The sequence below is a fragment of the Haemaphysalis longicornis genome, unplaced genomic scaffold, assembly GCF_048455015.1.
Source record: "Haemaphysalis longicornis isolate Haplotype H1 unplaced genomic scaffold, Haemaphysalis longicornis Haplotype H1 scaffold_2, whole genome shotgun sequence".
In the NCBI taxonomy this organism is placed as follows: domain Eukaryota; kingdom Metazoa; phylum Arthropoda; class Arachnida; order Ixodida; family Ixodidae; genus Haemaphysalis; species Haemaphysalis longicornis.
In genome coordinates this window covers 102,603,631-102,625,719 of record NW_027526295.1, presented here as the reverse complement: position 1 = coordinate 102,625,719, position 22,089 = coordinate 102,603,631, and the positions used below count along the sequence as shown (strand labels likewise).

Below are 22,089 nucleotides of genomic sequence, written 5' to 3'. Positions count from 1 at the left end.
CCCAGTGCACTTGATCTTCGATCCACTCTGGTGCACTGTAGTACGCGCCTCTGAACACCAGCGTTTTTGTCCGTATAGTTTTGGCGCAGCAGCCTGAAATGTTTTGAAACCTCGCCATACTTTCTGTGCATAAAATGATGTTAGTTGTGTAATAAACGGCCACCGGATGGTGCCACGTGTACTGCAGCGCGCATGCCTGCTCAAGAGACCCCGTGACTCACCGCAGAGTGCGCGCACCGTCCTGCGCTTTTGTGGCTTTTGTTTTTTCCGTTTGTACGGGCGTATTGTCTTACTCCCGCGCGCCGCGCGCTCGCGCGTATTACGTTTCAATAAAGAAGATGGCAGCTTGACGGCCGTTCGTGGTTTCTTTCGGCTCCTCGCGAAGCTGCCGCATTCTGTGCTCTTCGCATTGTGGTCATGCTGCACACACCACAAAAACTAACAGGTTATGGGCCCAGGACGGTGCATCGACCATCATTGGCGAAGAACTGCAACGGACTGCTTTGTGATGAGCTGCGAAAGTTTCGACCATGAAGAAGCGTGAACATTCAAGCCACACCCATTTCTCTGCTTCACGTGCTACAGTCCACGGAAGAAGTTCCAGCGACAAGCGTGTGGGGTGGTGAAAGTGTCGGGACGAAGGGACTGACGAACGGTGCGTGCCTAATCACGAAGAGTGTGAAACAGGGCGTGTGGTTTTTCGTTAGAAGGACGAAACGTCATACGACACCTGCTTCACTGCTGACGCCACTCGAGCTGGTGCTTACACAAGGCGGCGGTCACAGTAAGTGGCGGAACGACGCGGCTGCGGAGAAACGAAACTGTCGGGAAGAAGGGACTGACATTGCGTTGTGCTCTGCAGTTGTGGCGTGAAAAAGAAGAGTATTAGAAGTAAAGGTTGTGCGTTTGCCGAACTAGGGGAAGACCATTTCTGTTTGGCATTCAGTTCAACATCAAAATGGCAGCATCAGACGAGTTCAGGCTACCAAAGTTGGCGGCGGACAACTACCATACCTGGTCTATAAGGGCAAGAGCCGCTCTCGTGCAGAAGGGATGCTGGGACGCCATCGAACCCGGTTATTCTGAGGAAATGACGGATAAAGAGAAGAAGGTAGACAACAAAGCATTGACCTTTCTATTCCTCGTCGTTGAGGACAATTACCTAGATGACATTGGCGAAAGTAAAACTGCGAAAGAAGCGTGGACGACGCTTGAGGAGATGCACTCGAAGTTTGGACTTCTGCATATACTCCAGCTAATGCGCGATGTCTTCAACGTAAGGATGAAGAAAGAAGAATCAATGCAGAGCTACCTGGGAAGACTCATGGAGCTGCACAGAAAACTGTCAAGTGCAGGACATGCATTCACCGACAGAGAAGTCGCCTTGGTGATGCTTATGGGGCTTCCAGCGTCGTACGAACCGCTCATTCTCAATTTGGAGCAGGACGAAGAGCAACTGAGCACGAAGGTAGTGAAGACGAGGCTGCTCATTGAAGAAAAAAGAAAGCTGCGTCGCAATGAAGAGAGCGTCGACAACGACGACAGTCAGACTAGGGCGCTGGTCAGCAAAAGTTGTTCCACGTCCGACAGCAAGCAGCAAAACGATAAGATGAGCTATCAGACTGCTCATAAGAAAGACGACAAGATGTGCCAACGGACGTCAGGTGTCCAAAAGAAGAAGGTGCGATGCTTTGCTTGTGGCAAGATCGGTCATATAGCGAGGGACTGCGACCAGTTTCCGGATGAAGAGAAGGACCAGCAAACGAAGAGAAGTCTTCCACACGCAAAAATAGCAACGCATATGGCCTTGTGTGCGAAGGACGAGGCAGCGTTACACCCCGGTGTATGGCACCTTGACAGCGGTGCTACTGATCACATGACGTCCGAAAGGTCAAAGGTCACCGACTTCATGCCATGCGAATCAGCAGTGGAGACCGCAAATAGAGAGTCCATCAAAGTCGAAGGGAAAGGAAGAGTTGAGATTCAGCTGTCTGAGCAGTGCGGTGGGACAAACATCACGCTCGAAGATGTCCTGTATGTGCCTGCTTTGAACGGGAACCTCCTATCGGTTGGAAGGATTGAGGAGCGAGGGTTGCAAGTTACGTTCGCTGCCGGCAAAGCCTTCGTTTCCAAAGGCAACGGAGAAGTAGTCCTTACTGCAACGAAGCAAGGGAGACTGTACACCGTGAAAGAAGCAGAGGTGTCGTCGAGGCTCGCCAAAGCAGGGGACACATCTCTTTGGCATCGGCGGCTGGGCCATTTGCATCAGGATGCTGTTCGTGGCCTCTGCGGAACCGGCAAAGATCACATGGAGGATCATTGCGACGTTTGTCGTCTAGGAAAGCTGAGAAGAAAAAGCTTCCCGAAGGGAGAAGCAACTCGGGCAAAAGCGCCATTGGAGCTGATTCATTCAGATGTCGTCGGTAAAATCATGCCGACATCCAAGGGCGGTTCGAGTTATTTCGTAACCTTCACTGACGACTACTCACGGTACACCGTTGTGTATCCTATGAAGGCGAAAAGCGAAGTGCTTCAGAGGTTCGAAGAGTACAGATTGTGGGGATCCGCTTGATCCCCTTTCCTCCTCCCGCGAGCGCGATGTTCGAACGAGCGCGCTTTCCCGCGCACGTGACGTCACCTCGCGGGCCGACGCGCCGGCGGGCACCGACTGTCCTGCCGCCGCTGTCGCTCCTCCTCGCCCGGGAACCTGCCTCCTCTCCCCCGCTCCTTATAAGCCTTTGCGCGCCCCTATCGCTGTTCCCGGCACGTAGTTTTGGGTTTCGCCTTTCGTCTCCCATTTGCAGCACTGTCCCTTCGCTCGGTCCCCAGCCCGGTTTTCTTCAGTCTTCAGTTGCCGCACCACACACAGCCCTTGTCACACGCCTCCTGCACCGACCGGCGGCTTCAACGTCGCCACTCGCCATGGCCATGGCACACCCAAGCAACTCGGGCGCTCCGGCGCCTTCTCGGGGCACTCCCTCACGATGCCTCGTGCGGCGTCGCTCGCCGCGGCTCCCCTCCTTGGCGCCTTCGACGAGCGCGGCCTGGGTGCTTCTTCGGGACCTTCAGCCGGTACGCCACCCTGCAGCGGCGGCTACCTTCCACCTCCGGTGGCCCTCTCCAGCTGCAGCTGGTCGAGCTACGCCTGGCGGCTTCAACCCTCGAGCCTGTTGCTCGAGCGTCCGGCGTGAACCTGCCCCGCGGTCTGGCGGTCTCGGGCCTGGCTCTCCGGTGTCCTGACGAGTCATCTAGACGGCCCCTGCTCGTGCCGACCACTCTGGCGTCGTGTCGAACTTTGGAACGGCGTGTCTTCGAAGTGTGGGCGTGTGTGTGTCGGCGTGGACTCCAACGTGCGGACATTCGCGGACTTCTTTGGCTGGGGACCCGTTGTAACCTCGTAGGGTATGTGCTGTGCCTGCAGTTGTCGAGTCGGTCCTTCAGACCGGGCTCGGTTTTGAGGAGGGGGGGATGTGGGGATCCGCTTGATCCCCTTTCCTCCTCCCGCGAGCGCGATGTTCGAACGAGCGCGTTTTCCCGCGCACGTGACGTCACCTCGCGGGCCGACGCGCCGGCGGGCACCGACTGTCCTGCCGCCGCTGTCGCTCCTCCTCGCCCGGGAACCTGCCTCCTCTCCCCCGCTCCTTATAAGCTCGACGCGCGCGCCTCGCGCTCTCTCTCTTGCTTTTGCTCTGGGCTCTTGCTCCGGCTCTGGCCCCATGGATAGGGGAGATGGGGGGAATGGAGGAGATGGGAGTCGGATACCGGGGCGCTCCTTGTCCCCGGCTGGCTCGTCTCCTCCCCGCCGCGCCGGCCGGTCGGGCGCTGTTTGGCCCTGATCGGACGCGCAGGGTAGGCCTCTGGTCACCTCGCGAGCGGCCCGCGTGCAACCTCGGCCATGGTCGCCTGTTTGGGCGACGCCGTAGGACGCGTGTCGGTACAGTGTAGTTCTTAACCCGGTCTTGGCGTTATTATGCACTGTACGACTCGGCCAATAAACCCCATGGTTCGCCCTGGCCCTTTGGAGCCTGTCGTCGCCTGTGTCGGTGAGTCGAACCCGTCGCGGCGTCTCCCTTGTGGACGCCGCGGACCTCTCTGGGGCATTTTGGATGGGTCATTTCCGGGCGAAGGGGGAACACCCTGAACCCCACTTAGCCCGCAGGGGACCAACGAGCCCACTTTGGTGCTCGACGCCTCTAACGAAGCTAGCCGGGGTCGTTTGTTATCCCGTAGCTAGACCCAATAGGCCCACATTGGCGCCCAACACGGTATCGACACTGCGCGACGGAACAGGCCCCTGGCCTTAGTCCCTGTGCGATTTACTGTGAGGTGAGCGGTTAGGCTTTTGAGCACCACGCTGTTTTTAGCAACGTGCTCGGGCCATCCGCCGCTGCCCGCGAACCGAGGCACTTATCGCCCAACCCGCGCCAGCAATTGGCTTTTGGGAGCACGACGCTCCGTCGTAACGTGCTCCCGCCGCTCACCGCTGCCCGCGAACCGAGGCACTTATCGCCCGACCCGCGCCAGCATCTCCTGTGTTTTGTACTACTCAACGTAGCGGCGATCCCGAGCCTGCGAAATTGACGTACGATTTGAACCTGGAGCAGAGCCATACGCTCGCTACGTCGGAAACGAGAACATCTTTTGCTCGGACGGCGTTAGCCTGCGGCCAATGTATCTCCACGTGCAGACGCCAAACGGCCCTTGTGGCCAAGTTTGCGTCTCGCTAAGGAGCCCCCTGCGCCTCGTCGAGAAGGAGCCTCCCGCTCTGATGACGATGATGCGCATTCGTCCTACCACGTGCGAGCGCCTATCGCGCATAGCACGCGTGGACGTCAGGGCCCTGTCGCAAAAGAGCACCTTTCGCTCCCACGACACGGCCGGGACAGCGTAGCACATCCCGGCGCGGGCATTGTACGACCCTTTGTTGTCGATCTTGCCCGGCGCGCGTGAGATGCAATGCGCTGAGTCCACAGCTAGGCCCACTGGGGAGCACTCTGTTTCCCAGGCGTAGCTCGCCTTACGATCTCGTGTTTCCAAAGCACGGCGGCCCGCTCGCCGCGTAGTGCTACGGACTATTTAGAGATCGAGCCACACGTTCTGAACGAGTTTGACCGTTCCGTCGACAAAAGTTCGTTCGTAGTGGAGACGGACCACGTGGCATTCAGCTGGCTTAAGCGGATACGCGAACCACGCGTGCTGGCCATATAGGCTGCGCCCGTGAAAACGTCACCGTGCGCAATGGGAGCGGTAGCACCACGTGGTGGCGGACGCCTGTCGCGAGCCCCCGTGACCGCTTGAATGTTCCTAACGCGCCTAGAACCCGACTGGCCCCGTAGCCGAGCGCTGAACGTCGGCCAGTTGGTGCGAGCCCCGAAGGGAATGCGTTAAGCGTGCAAACGTTGCAATTCCCGGGCAATATCGCGTACCGAGCAGACCCATTGTCGGCCGGTATTGCATCCAGCAGAGACGAGCATGTGACCGGTGATCAGAACGATCCGTGTTGTAAATATGATTTTAACTGGCTCTGTGTGAGTCGTGCTCTGTGTGAGCGGGCGACGCGGTCGCCGGAGGCTACTAACCGCTTGTATTGTGGTCAGCCTCGAGCGCTTTGCAGCTCGTACTGCTGCAGGCGCGTTTTTTTTTATCTCTCGGATTCGTATCTGCTACACGCTCAATGTCTCTCGCTGAAGTTATCCCACCGAAGGAAATTCCCCCTGAGAGTTTCACGGTGGTGAGCACCCGCAGTTTGAGGAAGGTATACGATACTTCCGTGACTCGCGGGCGGCTGGGCGAGTGGCCGCAAGACTTTGCGAAGTTGTGCCGCTCCGCTACCTGACCAGGCATGTATCGAGCTGATCTCCACTATCCTCGCTCTTGCCGTTGCGCTGAAGGAAGGGAAACGCGAACGTGGCGGCAAATATCAGCCCCAGTCGCTAACCCGGAGTTCCTGACGCGCGCCGCACCTGACCGAACCTATCCCCACGTGCTCGCACGTGTTCGTCGGTGCGATCGTCGAAAGGAGCACTGCCACGAATTTGGCAATCCCTGGACGAGAGGCGCACCCGGGGACCATATGTTGTCCGCCGGCATCGCCTTATGCAGAACAAACCTCCTCCGAACGCAGCACGAAGGTCCGATTTGTAAATATGTAAATAGTAGGTCGTTTTGGCTCTGTGTGAGTCGCGCTCCGAGATGGAGCGGGCGACGCTTTCGTTGGAGGCCTATAACCGCTGGTACTGCGGTGGGTCTCGTGCGCTATGCAGTCAGGCTGCTGCAAGCGCGTTTTTATTTTTGCCACGGACCCGTGCCTGCGAGGAGCGGATGGGAGTTCTGCCGATAAAATCTCACCCGATAAGGCCCCACGAGGCTCAGCAAGGGTGGCGATTTACCGCAGTCTAGGGAAGCCGCGTTGAGCTTCCCCGACTCGCGAAGGGCCGGATAAGCGAGCGACCGTAAGACTTTTATTAAGTTGTGTCACTCTGCTTTTAACATCGGGCCGAGCGCACAGCGAGGAGCCTTTTTGCTTCTCGCTCGTGCAGCGCGTGCCACAGCGCGAAGTGCGGATCCCTCAATCTATCCGACTTCATGCAGCCATTGAGAGGCGCAAACCACGGCAAAATACGGCGTACACGTTGGGACTCCATCCCGGTGGCCGTAGTCGTCGGTTCCTGTCGGGCTGCCGCTGTTGGCTTCGCTGATGGGCGACATTTTCGCCCTGCGGAAGCACTAGGCATGCGCGATGAGGACGAAGGACAGCGATTTTCACCCGTTTGGCTTTTTCCGCGGGTCTGATCATGCGTCCTCACGTCCGAGCGGAGCGTTGGCGCGGGGCGACGTTTCCGCCCCATGACCAATCCTACCGAGCGCCAGCGAGCGCCAACGCCGCAGCCACGGAGAGGTTGCTTCGCGACGCCCGGCGGGGCAGCGAGTTGGCCCCCTCTCCTCAGTGGCGGGCGGAAGCGCGTCACGTCAGGCGACGGCCCACCAACTGGCCCAATAAGCCCACGTGACACGGCAGGTAGACCCTCTCTCATGGCGGATGTCGGAGAGACACCGCGGGAGAAGGGCTTGGTGTTGGAAGGCCACGCCACTCAATCGGCGGCCTAGGGAACGACGCGGGCCTCACGCCCTTCGTTCCAGTATTCTTCCCTCCATGCCTTCGTCGCCGATAGCGACGCTTTGGAAGGGGGGGTGGATAGCCGCCGACGAAGCGAAACGGGGAATACCGGCTACCTTCCGTGCGACCGCTGTTACGCACTACGCAGCCGTTAGCTCTCCCCAGTTTCTCGCGGCACCGGCGTTACGGCCACTTTTTCGGCCCGAGCCTTTCTTTGCACGCCCCTATCGCTGTTCCCGGCAGGTAGTTTTGGGTTTCGCCCTTCGTCTCTCTTTTGCAGCACTGTTCCTTGGCTCGGTCCCCAGCCCGGTTTTCTTCAGTCTTCTGTTGCCGCACCGCACACAGCCCTCGACACACGTCAGCCTGCATCGACCGGCGGCTTCAACGTCGCCACTCGCCAGGGCCATGGCACACCCAAGCAACTCGGGCGCTCCGGCGCTTTCTCGGGGCACTCCCTCACGATGCCTCGTGCGGCGTCGCTCGCCGCGGCTCCTCTCCTTGGCGCCTTCGACGAGCGCGCACTGGGTGCTTCTTCGGGACCTGCAGCCGGTACGGCACCCTGCAGCTGCGGCTACCTTCCACCTCCGGTGGCCCTCTCCTGCTGCAGCTGGTCGAGCTACGCCTGGCAGCTTCAACCCTCGAGCCTGTTGCTCGAGCGCCCGGCGTGAACCTGCCCCGCGGCCTGGCGGTCTTGGGCCTGGCTCCCTGGTGCCCTGGCGAGTCATCTGGACGGCCCCTGCTCATGCCGACCACTCTGGCGTCGTGTCGAACTCTGGAACGGCGTGTCTTCGAGGTGTGGGTGTGTGTGTCGGCGTGGACTCCAACGTGCGGACATGCGAGGACTTCTTTGGCTGGGGACCCGTTGTAACCTCGTAGGGTATGTGCTGTGCCTGCAGTTGTCGGGCCGGTCCTTCAGACCGGGCTCGGTTTTGAGGAGGGGGGGATGTGGGGATCCGCTTGATCCCCTTTCCTCCTCCCGCGAGCGCGATGTTCGAACGAGCGCGCTTTCCCGCGCACGTGACGTCACCTCGCGGGCCGACGCGCCGGCGGGCACCGACTGTCCTGCCGCCGCTGTCGCTCCTCCTCGCCCGGGAACCTGCCTCCTCTCCCCCGCTCCTTATAAGCTCGACGCGCGCGCCTCGCGCTCTCTCTCTTGCTTTTGCTCTGGGCTCTTGCTCCGGCTCTAGCCCCATGGATAGGGGAGATGGGGGAATGGAGGAGATGTGAGTCGGATACCGGGGCGCTCCTTGTCCCCGGCTGGCTCGTCTCCTCCCCGCCGCGCCGGCCGGTCGGGCGCTGTTTGGCCCTGACCGGACGCGCAGGGTAGGCCTCTGGTCACCTTGCGAGCGGCCCGCGTGCAACCTCGGCCATGGTCGCCTGTTTGGGCGACGCCGTAGGACGCGCGTCGTTACAGTGTAGTTCTTAACCCGGTCTCGGCGTTATTATGCACTGTACCACTCGGCCAATAAACCCCCTGGTTCGTCCTGGCCCCCTTGGAGCCTGTCGTCGCCTGTGTCGGTGAGTCGAACCCGTCGCGGCGTCTCCCTTGTGGACGCCGCGTACCTCTCTGGGGCATTTTGGATGGGTCATTTCCGGGCGTCGAGCTGACATCGTCGCTCAACGTCTCTAACGAGGCTAGCCGGGGTCGTTTGTTATCCCGGAGCTAGACCCAGTATGCCCACAAGATGCATGGCGGAAAACTTTCACGACAGAAGAGTGGAGGTTTTACGTAGTGACAACGGGGGAGAGTACACCAGCACTGACTTCAGGGAGTACTTGACTGAGCATGGCATCAAGCACCAACTAACCATCCCTGGCACACCTGAGCAGAATGGAGTTGCTGAAAGGATGAATCAGACACTGCTAGACATGACAAGGTGCCTCCTCATTGAGTCAGGTGTCCCCAGGGAGCTTTGGGCTGACGCCGTTGTCACTGCAAGCCGTATAAGAAACAAATGTCCATCCAAAGCGATTGAAGGAAAGTCGCCGGAAGCTTTGTGGACAGGGGGAGAAGTGAAGCTGGACGGCCTCAGGGTGTTTGGATGCAGAGCATGGAGCGTGCGAGGTAGGCTGCGGAAGAAGGGCAAATTGAATCCGAAAGCAGAGGAGTGCGTACTGGTCGGCTACCCAGAAGGGGTGAAAGGCTACAAGCTGTGGAATCTCGAAGAAGACCACTTCTTCGTTAGCAGGGACGTCTCTTTTGACGAGGATAACTTCCCATGCAAGCATGTACAAGCTGCAACCACCGGCCCTAAGGTTTGCGACAGCACTGATGTACCAGTAATGTTTCAAGTTGAAGAAAGCTCAGATGACCCACAGGACGCTGATAGTGCTGACCATAGCGATAGCGATGACCGAAACGACCGTGCAGCCGTTTCATCAGACGAAAACGAGCAAGCTACGCAACAGCCGTCCAGCGCCACAGGTGACAGTACTCTGGCACCGAGACGCTCTGAGAGACTTGCAAACAAAGAAATACGTTCAAGAGAATGCCCCGGGTGCTGTGTAGCCAGGCACAGCTTGAAAGACCCAGAGACGCTTCAGGAAGCTTTGGCTGCTCCAGACAAGGAAGAGTGGAAAGCAGCCATGAAGAGCGAACTGGACAGCCTGAAGGCATCAGAAACATGGGAGCTTGTGCCACGACCAAAGGGAAGACAAGTCGTGAAATGCAAGTGGGTATTCCGTAAGAAGTATGACGCCAATGGTGACTTGGAGCGGTACAAGGCACGCTTGGTAGCATGTGGATACTCGCAAGTGGAGGGAATTGATTTCAAAGAAACCTTCTCTCCTGTAGTGAAGCTCAAGTCCATCAGAACGCTGCTGGCGATAGCCGTCGAAAGGGAGTGGAAAATCCACCAGGTTGACATCACTGCAGCATATCTGAACGGAACATTGAAAGAGGCCGTCTACATGGAACAGCCACAATCTTCAAGAGCCCGTGAAGATGGCAAGGTCTGCCTTTTGAAGAAGAGTTTATATGGGCTAAGACAGTCAGGGAGAGAGTGGAATCTCACTTTGGACAGTCTCCTGAAGTCGGAAGGGATGACAAGATCCAAAGCCGATCCCTGTGTTTATGTCAGCCAAGGAAAGGAGCTCATCGTGGGAGTCTACGTTGATGACCTCCTCATCATCGCAAAAGACGAGACAGAAATCGCTGATTTCAAAAGCCGGTTGGGTCGAGAATTTGACGCCAAGGATCTGGGAGAGGCTAGTCACATTCTTTCCATGCGACTGAAGAAAGAAGGAAGTGGGAAGTTGTCTCTTGATCAGACGGCTTATGCAGAGGATATTTTGGAGACGTTTGGCATGACAGATGCAAGACCAGCGTCATCTCCATTAGATCCGGGAAGCAAATACGAAAAAGGAGACAGCAGGAACCCGCCGAGAGAAGACCTAAAGTTTAGGTATAGGCAAGCAGTCGGTGCACTGCTTTACCTTGCTGGAGGCACAAGGCCGGACATCGCTTTTGCCACTGCATACATGAGCCAGTTCAGCGAGCACCCAACAGAAGAACACTGGAGTGGCATAAAGCACATTCTTCGCTACATAAAGGGGACGAAGAGTTATGCGCTTGTTTTCAGGAAAGCTGGAACTTGCGTACAAGCCTTTTGTGACGCAGACTGGGCCAGCGACCGAACCGATCGGAAGTCGTTCAGCGGATACGTGTTTACGTTGGCTGGTGCTGCTATTTCCTGGAGCAGCAGAAAACAGCGATGCACTGCATTGTCAACTGTTGAAGCTGAATACGTGGCCATGTGCCAAGCCACAAAAGAAGCGCTCTGGCTTCAACAATTCTTGGGGGAACTTTCCGCAAGCGAATTTGCGCAGGAACCGCAAATTTTGAAGGTGGACAATCAGGGCGCTATTTCTCTCGCTAAAAACCAAGTGACTTCGGAGCGAAGCAAGCACATTGACCTCAAGTATTTCTTCCTGAGGGAAAAGATCGAAGAAGGAAGGCTGCAGCTACAATACGTTGAGTCGTCAACGAACAGCGCGGATCTTTTCACGAAGCCGTTAAATGGAAAGAAGACGCATGCGTATTGTGAGTGCTTGGGAGTGAAAAGTGTGTGTTGTGCACTTCGTTCTCCGTAAATCGGTGGCAGTTCATTAAGGGGGAGTGTTAGTTGTGTAATAAACGGCCACCGGATGGTGCCACGTGTACTGCAGCGCGCATGCCTGCTCAAGAGACCCCGTGACTCACCGCAGAGTGCGCGCACCGTCCTGCGCTTTTGTGGCTTTTGTTTTTTCCGTTTGTACGGGCGTATTGTCTTACTCCCGCGCGCCGCGCGCTCGCGCGTATTACGTTTCAATAAAGAAGATGGCAGCTTGACGGCCGTTCGTGGTTTCTTTCGGCTCCTCGCGAAGCTGCCGCATTCTGTGCTCTTCGCATTGTGGTCATGCTGCACACACCACAAAAACTAACAAATGACCAGCAGGTTCCTTATTTTGGGGAGTGAAATCAGCACAACTGGGACAAAGAGGCCTGAATTATATTAGATGTGACAAAAAGATGTTTGGAGTAATTAAACGCGTGTTAATATGCCTCTTTTCGTCGTGCCTACAACTCTGTATATTTGGTCATGTTGTACCAACTTTTCCGAGCTTCCAAAGTTACAAGGTACTGCAGTGCTACAAGTACTGATCACAAAGTGTCAAAAAATTTGGCTTCTGGCACAAGCACAACTTTGCCACCCTTGTTAGTGATGGCCTGGAAAGAATCACGCTGAAGCAGGAAGCACCGACCAATCCAGGAGATACACTGCACTTCATTTCACCAACTTCACACATACACCGTTGTAAAAATTGTGCTGGTAACTAATAAACAGCGAGAGCACAGCGCTGTTACCACACGCTGCTAAGGGCAGCAAATGTAGCGCCAATATAGTCTCCCACATAAACTGTGCCCACAGCTCCTGTCAACACCGAATTGATAAAAGCGTTGTTGCACATAATTTGTATACAAACGTCATGTAAGTAGTGCGCATGTTGCTTCTGGTCATAGCAGCAGCTGTCCAACAGCCTACCACTGCAAGTGATGAAGAACCGGCCAACCATGTGACGTTTGTTGTCCAAAAAGAAAGAAGCATACAGGCCTTCGTTTTCTGACAAGCAGCTGGATGCTCATCACGCTGAAGTTCCCCAGCAGTCAGAGCTGTGTGTGCGCATCCGTGTACGCGTATACGTGCTGCCACGTGCACCTGCAGCTGGCTCAGTACGTGGCAGCAAGGTTCCATTCTGCCAAGGTGCCGGTTTAGCGCCGTAGTGAGAGGATTTGGCTGCTGCTCTGGCGAAATGAGTTCAAGTACACCAGTCCATACAGCGGTGGCCCCGCCGACGCCACGTATATATGTACGGTCACTTTTCGCGTTTGATGTTACACCTTCGTCTTTAAAACTGGCGAAACTTGCACTAAGTGACGCAAGGCGAGCTGGAGGATTTCTTTTTAGATCCTCCTGAAGCACTGAATGACACACCACCACGTATTGCGAAATTTGTTTATTTACGTGTTCCGTCGTCGCTTCTCACTGTGGCAGAAGTAGTCATCGTCATATAAGGTCCCTAAAATTATCGTCATATCCATCTTCCGCATGCATGACTGGCTGACCCGGATTGCTTTGTCCGCAGGCTTTCCCATTCCTCCTAAAGTGAAATGCGTCGGCACGCGGTAGAACCGGCTTCGCGAGCCGTCTGCGAGGTGTCTTGTGCTCATCCTTGTGGCGCAGACGTACGTGACTATTTTCCTGGTATTTTTCCGAACACCACGGGCAAGCCAGGTTGATGCCGCACGCTCATCGCAAAACGCGTGCACACGCGCGCGGTAAACGGCGGGAGTAACTATGACATGATGTTTTCTGATGACGCCGCACACATTACGGCCAGCAACGTATGGCGGCTGGTCGTAATTATTATTCATTTTATAATGGGCACAATAGCAGTATTGTCGTAAAAAAGAACTGCAGCTAAATTATAAATCCGAATTGTTGTATGCTAGTGACATGTTGCAAGAAATTCGGAAATGTAATATAGTTACACCCCTTCGCTCACCAGCTGTACAAGTTGTACTTGCCCCATGAACCTTCAAATGCTGATTAGTCTCATGGCCAACACGTGAGCCATACATGCTCAACTGTTCCCAAAAGGACTAAGCAAACACACAACCTCCAAGAAAACACATCCGGCATGTGAAGAAACATTTAAAATTGGCTCACTTTATTTGACCAACGACCAGTACATTTTGCTTTTATAGCCCACAAAAGACCATCGCCAGCACTGCATTATGGCTGAAGAACTTTTCTGCAGTTGGCTTTGGCAACAAGCAGAATGCACCATTATGAACTGGAAACACATATGACAAGCCAAAGCTTTTACCAGCCCATTGGTTGCACTGGGTGTCAAGAGATAAAAAGGAAGAAACAGCAAAAATGCTTTAATGTATTTAATGTATGCACAATGATCAAACATTAATTCAGAGTGTAGAAAAACATCCCTTCCAGCATGTTCGGCTGATCAACCCATTTGTGACAGCCTTATCGAAGTGAAGGCAAGAACGAGTCCGTGGCAGGATTTCGATGTGGGCTTTAAGAACTGTAGGCTGTCTGCAGTCATAATTACTATTGTGCCCCAATTAAGCACCCTAGTACACTGAGTGCAGTGAACTTCAGCAATGAAAGTAGTCATAAGAAATTTTTATCGTATGGTGACCGTTGCGAATCCTATTAAACCGTTACAAGCACCTGGCATGCTGGCAAGAGAGAGGTAGAGATAGTAAAAGATTTTTGAAAGGAGAAGAGGCCAGCCTGAGAAACTGAACTTGGGCCTGCTACTTAAATCCCACTGGGGCAAGGAAGGTACTGAATACTGAGGGTATGAGAAATGACAGTGAAATCAACCAATGTACTTTGTACACTTAAAGCATGTATGGGGCGCAGAAACAGACTAATCACTGCATAATTCGCATAACTTATTTACCGACCATAAAAAAAAGTTCCGCAGTTTGTGAAATTTCACCACATAGACCCAAGAGTCCTGACAGGACAAGCAGCGATTTGACAGCTCGATCTTGCTTCTTCGTGTCAGCCCACGTGCCAAAAATCTTTCGTTCAGACAGAGGGTAAACATTCAAGCGTAGTACGGCTGCTTCAAGGTCTTTTCACCCACTAGTATACCTTGGTCAAAAACTATGCAAATGATCAATTGTCTCTGTACAGCCTTACACAGAAGGCAGTCTGGGCTGTCCTCGCGTCCGATTGTGTGCAGATACTTTCAGGTCACTGCTACTTTAAGCCGCAGCCTGTGTAACAAGGTTTCATTGACTTCTGTGAAGTTGAGGGGCATGAGCGAGCCAGAACCTTTGCTCGGGATCAGTCCTGGGGAGCTGTTCCTGACAATTCTGTGGGTCAGACCAATGCAAGGCAGCAGCTTGTGCGCGGGCTCTGTAGAGTATTGCATTGCTATCTTGTCTTATGATGTGTGTAGCCAAAACAGTGTATATCCTTTAGCCGGCACAAGGCAGCATTTCCTTCACAGAAAATTAGTTCTATAATTGTGATTACACTAGCTAGTTTCTAATAATTTTTTCAAACAAAGAGCACGACTACAAAGTGTAACAAAGGGAAGGGACAGCAACGACTTCCAGCTAGTGCCTTGTTTGAAACGTATGACCCATATAAATACCATGCACTTTATAACATCAACATAGCAAAAACAGCACGACACCATGCTGCAACTTTTCTGCTACGACCCCCATGAGCACTGCCAGCTTTCATGTCTGCAACCTCGTTAAACTCGGTTTCCCCTTGAGAACATGATTTTAGTGCTAAAGATGACAGACACACTTTACTGGGGCTTGCATCTATCAATCAAACACCAGCAAACGTCAGTTAATTTGAAATGATACGGGGTAAACTTGGAAGGTGGCCCAACTAGGTGGGATGGGAGTGGCAACAAAAATCTGTGCACAATACAGCCCTGTTGTGGCATTTTTCAGCACGGCGACAGTTGTCACACCGCCCTTGTTAACCTATATTCGAATCTCCTGATACTATGGAGAGACTTATTGCATCGGTGGCACACTGGAATTGCCACTGTGCTGAACCATGGAGCCTGCCAGTTGCCATTCGAGTATGCGAGTCTGCCAATGGAAATTTTTTCTGGCGACTGTTGCACTGCCCTGCAGTGCTTCATGAATTATTTCCTGCTGGCACAGCCATTCCATTCCACGCAGACAAACAAAATGTGCACAGGCCACATGCAACAGGCATGTGTTTGTGTTGTGTGGGAAGCAGGTTTGCCAATGGGTACCAGTCAGCTGCGCAGTAGCACCCAATGTATGCTTAGATGCAGATATACCTAGCAGGTTCACCTTGGTTCATTCCACGGAGGCAAAAGCAACGCTTTCTCATGTTTCTCTGATGGTGCTTTTCAATGGCCTCAACTTTGCATTGCATTAAACGAGACAGAGAAATATTTTATGGATTTGCGAGCAGAAGGATGTTAGGGCTTCCACCCCGTGAGAGCCGTTCTTAGTCCAAATGCACTGAAACCCACAAGCGTCGTCAAAGTCGCCCACCCCGGACTTTCACTAACGCCTTCACCATCGCTACAGTTACATCTGGATTTTTTGAACTATTAGTAACAGTGACTCTACATGGCTAGTCAGTGAGTGGAAGTGGTTTGGTTTGTTGGGTAAAAATCAGAACAGACTGCTTTCACTATATGTTGTGAAGTGGGCGTGACAGTGACCCTGGCTCGTCAGTGAGCAGAAGTGGTTTTGCCGGTTGGGTAAAAATCAAGAATGATTGCGTTTAGGGGCAGACGAAGAGTGTGGAGCACGTCAGACATACGTTTAGCCTGTGCGATCAGTGTACGTGCTTTGTGCCATTGAGAAATTTAGCAGGTATATCCCGTGTATTGTTTTTTACAAGTTTGACCGGCATATCCGTTAAATCATTCATTCCTTTTAAAAGCAACACGAAGCCAGCAGGTGAGAAAGAAAAAGGTATATACTAAAGGAAATTCAGGCTATTAGCAATGGTTCAGAGCAACATGCAAACAATCTTTGCTAGCATGCACAGTAGCTGACGAAATACTGCAGGGTAACAGTAGCACATGCACACGTGATTACAAAGAGGGTTATGGCATGTACAGGTAAGTGTGTAAGGTTGATTTAGTGCTAATATGCTGCGTGCACACGTAAATAAAAATACCCTGCAAAAAAGATGAACAAGGCAACTGAGGTTAGAGCAAATAGAAATAACAACTATGCAGAGTCACCTAGATGGTATGCTTAGAATGTAGATATAACAGTTCACCACAGCGCGTAGCATCTGTTATTGCAGAAGCCACTGACACATCACCTAGCCTGTCATAAATGGGCACGATCACGTACGTTTGGCGACATCGTAAATTTTGGAGCACACGAACACAACACACACGGAAAATGCCACAGTAACTCACGACAGATATCCGGCGCATTTTTTGGCCACGCTAGCTTGTAACAATTGTTAACAGGGATCACGGCAAGTTGAAGCGAACGAACGAAAACTCGCTGTCACTGCGACGCACCATTGCTAGCTGATGGGGCTCTAGATTATTCACGTATACACTCCTGCAGCGACACGAATCTGGACACTTGCAAGTCGAGTACGGAGCAGTATCAAAGTATTTGCCTCGCGTTGTGATACCGACACAACACCGTGTATAACGATGACTGTGATGATAGCATCGATGACTGCGGCGCCAGCAGCTTCACACAAACAAACCTCTGGAAAATTATGACGCACCACACACATCGGTCACGTTTTGAAGGCAACACGGTGCTTCGTACTTTACTGCACATTTTGGGGCAACATTTGGTTCTGACGTATTTGATACGAAAACATTGCGCTCTGCGCAAGCGCTGACCAGCACTTCACGTTGCTGCCACGAATAGTCATCGGACTTTGAAGACTGTGAATTACTGCAGAAGATACAAGCGCGGTGACACAGGCTTGGAGCTGAACACCTCATATGAAACGAAAACACAGCGCAGCACCGCACCACTCGTGAGCGGCTCCACACAACGCCGACGCTCGTAACATTCTTGCTTGCCTCGGCACCGCGCGAAGCCGGAATATTTGATATAGGCCAACGGAACAAACTCGGAACAGGCAAGCCCGCACTAGAGTGAACTCTACCCGTACGTATGCCAATACGGGGCCAAAATTCGCTCTTCGATGGAATTCGGCCTCTTCTCCATGCCGCTCGTCCGTAGGTCATCCGTAAGACCCGTGGTAAATCTATAAAAAGTGCTTTGTTTCCACAACTTCTTCTACGCGAGTGTCAAAAACGATAACAAACTCGAGTTTCGCAGAGAAAAATATAATGCAAACATCTACAAAGCATGTCCATGACGTCACGGTGACTAGGTGACGTCATATTAAAAGACAATAAACTCAGGCTAAAAATAAATCTTGATACTGCAATATTAGTGTGTCACTGCCAAAAATATATGCAATACTATTAAATTAATTGCAATGTAATGCAATTACGCAATTTTTTTTGTTGACGTACGTCACTTCCGTGGGGCGCAGCAGCCAGTTCTGTGGGAATCGGCTCGGAAGCCCCGGGTTGCAGCAGACGCAGCCAAAATATATCCGAGACGGCCCGCTGTATCTGGCAGCGTGAGCCAAAGGCAGGACTTCTACTTTTTTTCTTTTCTTAGTAACCCTCTCATTTGTTTTGCAGCATAAGACCTCGAACACAGTGCCTCACACAAAACAAAATTTGTTGACAGCGGCACTTTCGGCAGCAATTTTTCAAACACAAACTCAATTTGCGTAGCCACAAAGTCTTTGCCGGCCATGCCATGCCGAACTTCCGGCCGAACTACACACTATGGCGGCACTCATGGAGGCGTAGAGCGCTTCCGCCGAATCACGTTGACGCTAGCGCCAGATTCCACTCTAGGTAAGCTAGTGAGAAACTCTATGCCGTATGCGACATAAACCAGCGTATAATGTTGCCAGAGCGCTCTCATTTTGAATGCATTAAATTATATATGGACTCAACAAGGACACTCGTATGGCCATCTGCAACACTTGGACTGCACCACACTTTCAGCGAATAAGAAAATGCTATTATAAAAAGCCCTACTTGTTTCATATTTTATATGAAGACTATTTATATGGCCCTTGAGAAAGTGTCTTCCCAGTACAGCACATGCACATAATAGTGAAGCCAACTTTAAAGGGGTCCGGTGCATACCAGAGTGGTGTAGGCTTACACATTACTCAACCATTCCCTTTTGGAACCTTCCGGAACTTTTTTTTGCATGACAATTGATCGTCAGATATTAATTGCATGGATGCCTTGCAGTTGTGTGCTAGAAAAAACACTGCTAGTACATCAGTAATGTTCACATGCATGAGAATCTTGCGCAAAATCAAAGGTGACATACAGAAAAAGCAACAAAAAAAATTGTGCTTAACTCTTGGTAAAGCACTGCGGGACTACTATAAGGGTAAATTTTTGGTGCACTGTTTTTCTTGCTTTGCAGCCATCATTATGGAGAACTTTTCCTTGTTTTACTCCAACGAAGAAGATGCGCTCCTCAGCTACGCAGACATCCGAAATTTTCAAAACACGTGGAACATGGTCGATATTCAGCAGAGGGTAATGTCCCTTCGATCCAGTAGCATGCTTCTTTCTTCAATAAATGTTCGGTTGTCTGATTTCCTTCATTCTCTTTCAGGGGCTCATCCCAATAAGACGCGTGAAATTTGTCTTAAGGCTGCTTAAAGTAAGTATGTTGCTTGTTTCACTTCAAAAGTTCTCATGTTACTAGCCAACACAGAAAAAAAAAGTCATCATTAGTATTGTTCTTGTACAATACATACATAACCACACTACATTAATCTATGCTGCCTACAATTGTTCTTATAAATGGAAAAAGTGGACCGCATATCAGAGCCGTGAACTATACTTAAAATGTGAAAACCAAAGTCAAAATCAGTTGGCTTCATAGCCGTCAATTTTTACGGCAGTTAAAGTAGATGCATCTTGTTTCTGTTTACAACATTTACTGCACATTCACTGGAAAAAAAAAAGGGAAAGAAAACCGACGAGGAAAAGTAAAACTAAGACATAACACAATATTTATGTCGCATACCACAACTAGGTATTAAAATTTGTATGTTTTCGCAGCACTAATCAATAAGTGGCAATGATGAGTAACGGGTGTTTTATGAGTTAAACAAGAAGAGAAACACGGCAAAAGCTGTGGGCTAAACTAATTCAGACAAGTACAGAGATGTGAACCTTGGCACGTGTTATATAGCACAATTGTTCTCATGAAAATGCTAGGGAGGCATCTAGGCTTCCAAAAGTGATGGGTGGCCACAAGGGGATCGGGACAGGACTTTGGCATGAGACATATTGTCCAAGCAATTTGCTGTTGCAGCTTAAGTTAAGCACACCTCTCAAGCTTCGGGCTTTCCCGAAAGCACAGCTGCATTTTTGTGCGAAAATCCAACTTCAATGAGTTAACTGTGGAAAGAAGTCAGACAAATGTACAGTCATTGAGGTAAAGCCACCCTTTAGCGTTGCTGCTGGTAAGGTCTAGCGGAAAGGGAAAAAATGGTAGGTGGTTGCGTAGAAAGCTTCATGGACCTTGTTGAAATGCCCTCACAGACTGCTTGAGACCTGTGGAACCCCACTGGAGAACAACTGCATTAGTGAATGTTTGCCAACTGGAAAGGCTGTATAGAAGCGGAATAGAAAAATATCCATGTGTAGGAGATTTTCACACATATTGAGGATGATATCCAGGTGGTGCAAGTTAATCCACAGCCCTTCACTACAGTGCAGCTCACAGCCGAGGAGTAGCCCTGGAATGTTAAATCTCGAATTTGAATTTAAAGTGTTGCACTCAACCAGCGAGTGCCAACTCATAAGCTCTGTCTGTCCATCTCTCCTTCCTTCTTTGATCCACAGGGTCGTCTCGAAGTGGATCCAGAGAAGGACAGGTTACTTTTCAAGCACATGTGCTACGAGATGGAACGCCTGCACAATGGCGAGGACGTAACATTTCACGACGTGCTCAAGTACGGCCCACTCCCCCTTTGTGTGTGTTTGTTGCAGCCACAGATGAGAAGCACAGACTAAATAAATATCACGTGCATCGGCACAATAAGTGCTGCAATCTGAATTCATGTTCTCACCCTAGCTGCACTTCTCTACTCTCAAGCCAGACTTTGTGACTTGTTTTACTTCCAAAGCTAAAAAAAAATGATATTTGCCTAGACCAAGTGTACGTATGTCATGTTGACTGAGGAGAAGTGCTTCAACCCACACTTCGAATGAAAGCAGCAGCGCCGTGGCCTGCTCCGCCTGCGAATGCGCAGCATGCTGTCGTACCGGTCGGTGGACATCCGCAAGGCCCTTCAGCTGGAAGAGCTGCTGGCCCGAGAGGAACTGGAGTACCTCATCGAGGAGGAGGTGGCCAAGCAGACCATCCGCGAGTGGCTCGACAAGTGCCTGCGCAGGATCAAGGCGGTGAGTGAGGAACCTTCTCCCCCTCTCTTTCCCTCTCTCCCTCCCGACTGACCCCTGTCCCTCCTCCCTTCCCGTGTAGCAACGGTTCCAGCAGAAGGAGCAGAACAGCCTGATCCACAGCCTGCGGGCCACCAACGAGGCCCTCTTTTCCGGGGTCGGGGGAGTCGGGGGAGTGGGGGGAGCGGGGGCGGGGGAGGCGGCCGCCTCCAACAAGCCCTCCTCCGCCTCCGAGGCCCTGCTCCTCAAGGACGAGGGCAAGGAGGAGCCCTCGTCCTCCCTCAGGCTGCGCAAGAAGGGCCTCGGCGGCCGCTCCGACAGCATCTCCTCACAGGTGATGACCACTTAGAGGCACCCCAAACGAGGTCTCATTGTCATTGCTGCTGATTAGAGCTGCCTGTGATTGATGACAGACTCTGTGACTTTGAACTTGACTTGTGCTGTGGTGATACAGTTAGATAAGTTCTAAATTGACGGTCCATGAAGGGTTTGTGGTCCACAAGGCGTGTGCTGGCCAGTAAATCATTTTTTTTTTTTTAGTGATGGATTGAAGAAAATGTGGAAACCAGCCCAGTTTGAACGTGTACAGTTATATACTATGAGATGTTGCTGCACCAGGTATTGGCAGTACTGCTATAACTTAAATTTTGTGGACTAGAAGCTCTTCTGCACATTGTAGCAGAAGGGGGAAGCCACTTTCATTCATGTGTTGGCTAATTATTTTCATTTAAACTTTAGCTATTAGACGGAATGCGGTTGCGACAGATTGACTGATAGCACCTGCCGTATTGAGATGCAGCATGTAAAAAGCATGTAAAAAGGCCTGAGTCCACGTCCCCATTCGCGTTTCTCAGTATAGTACGAGTTCAGCTCTGAAGGTGCCAGTGGAAGTGCATGACAGACGATTGCTGAGCGGGAACTGGTGCTCCCCAAATGTGAATTAACTTGCCTTTTAAACGGACATGCATTATTGCAGGGCGGCCGCAAGTTCCTCATTCCCTCCCTCTCGGAAGGTACCAGCAGGGTTGAAAAGGAGAGGTTCCAAATGAAGAAGTGGGCCTCACGCCCAGTTGGTACGCCCTCTCTTCCTCCCTCCTCTTCTCGTCATCTCCTTCTCCTCCTCCTGTGGCACTGTCCTCGGGTGGTGTCTGTGATCAAGTGCAGGCGCATGCTCTAGTTTCAAATAACGGATCTTCTGGGAAAGCTGTTTGGGGAAGGTGTAGCTAGCCTATCTAATGTGGGTGTTGTTGATATCCCCACGGAGAAAGTGGGAGGGGGATGCAAAGAACACCTCAATCTAGGCAGCTGCTGGGCAGCTGGACATTCTTGTATGCTAGGGAATGTGCAAAATGGTTTCCTAGAAGTGCAGGTGCGAGGTTCCAGACTTGAGCACTCTAAGTGCAATAGGTGGCCTAGCTAGGTTGTTACTTATTAGTGTACTG

The 22,089-nt window shown here is 52.1% G+C and overlaps 1 protein-coding gene across 2 annotated transcripts in view; it reads left to right on the top strand.

Annotated features, from left to right (window-relative positions):
• Nucleotides 1-22,089, top strand: part of Na (sodium leak channel non-selective protein na) — a 69,783-nt gene that overhangs the window by 44,664 nt on the left and 3,030 nt on the right. For both annotated transcript variants that reach the window (XM_077698088.1, XM_077698087.1), the window contains exons 33-38: nt 18,654-18,769; nt 18,849-18,896; nt 20,090-20,199; nt 20,500-20,650; nt 20,730-20,981; nt 21,624-21,720. In XM_077698088.1, coding sequence (XP_077554214.1) covers nt 18,654-18,769; nt 18,849-18,896; nt 20,090-20,199; nt 20,500-20,650; nt 20,730-20,981; nt 21,624-21,720 — 774 coding nt within the window. The remainder of the gene's footprint in view (nt 1-18,653; nt 18,770-18,848; nt 18,897-20,089; nt 20,200-20,499; nt 20,651-20,729; nt 20,982-21,623; nt 21,721-22,089) is intronic.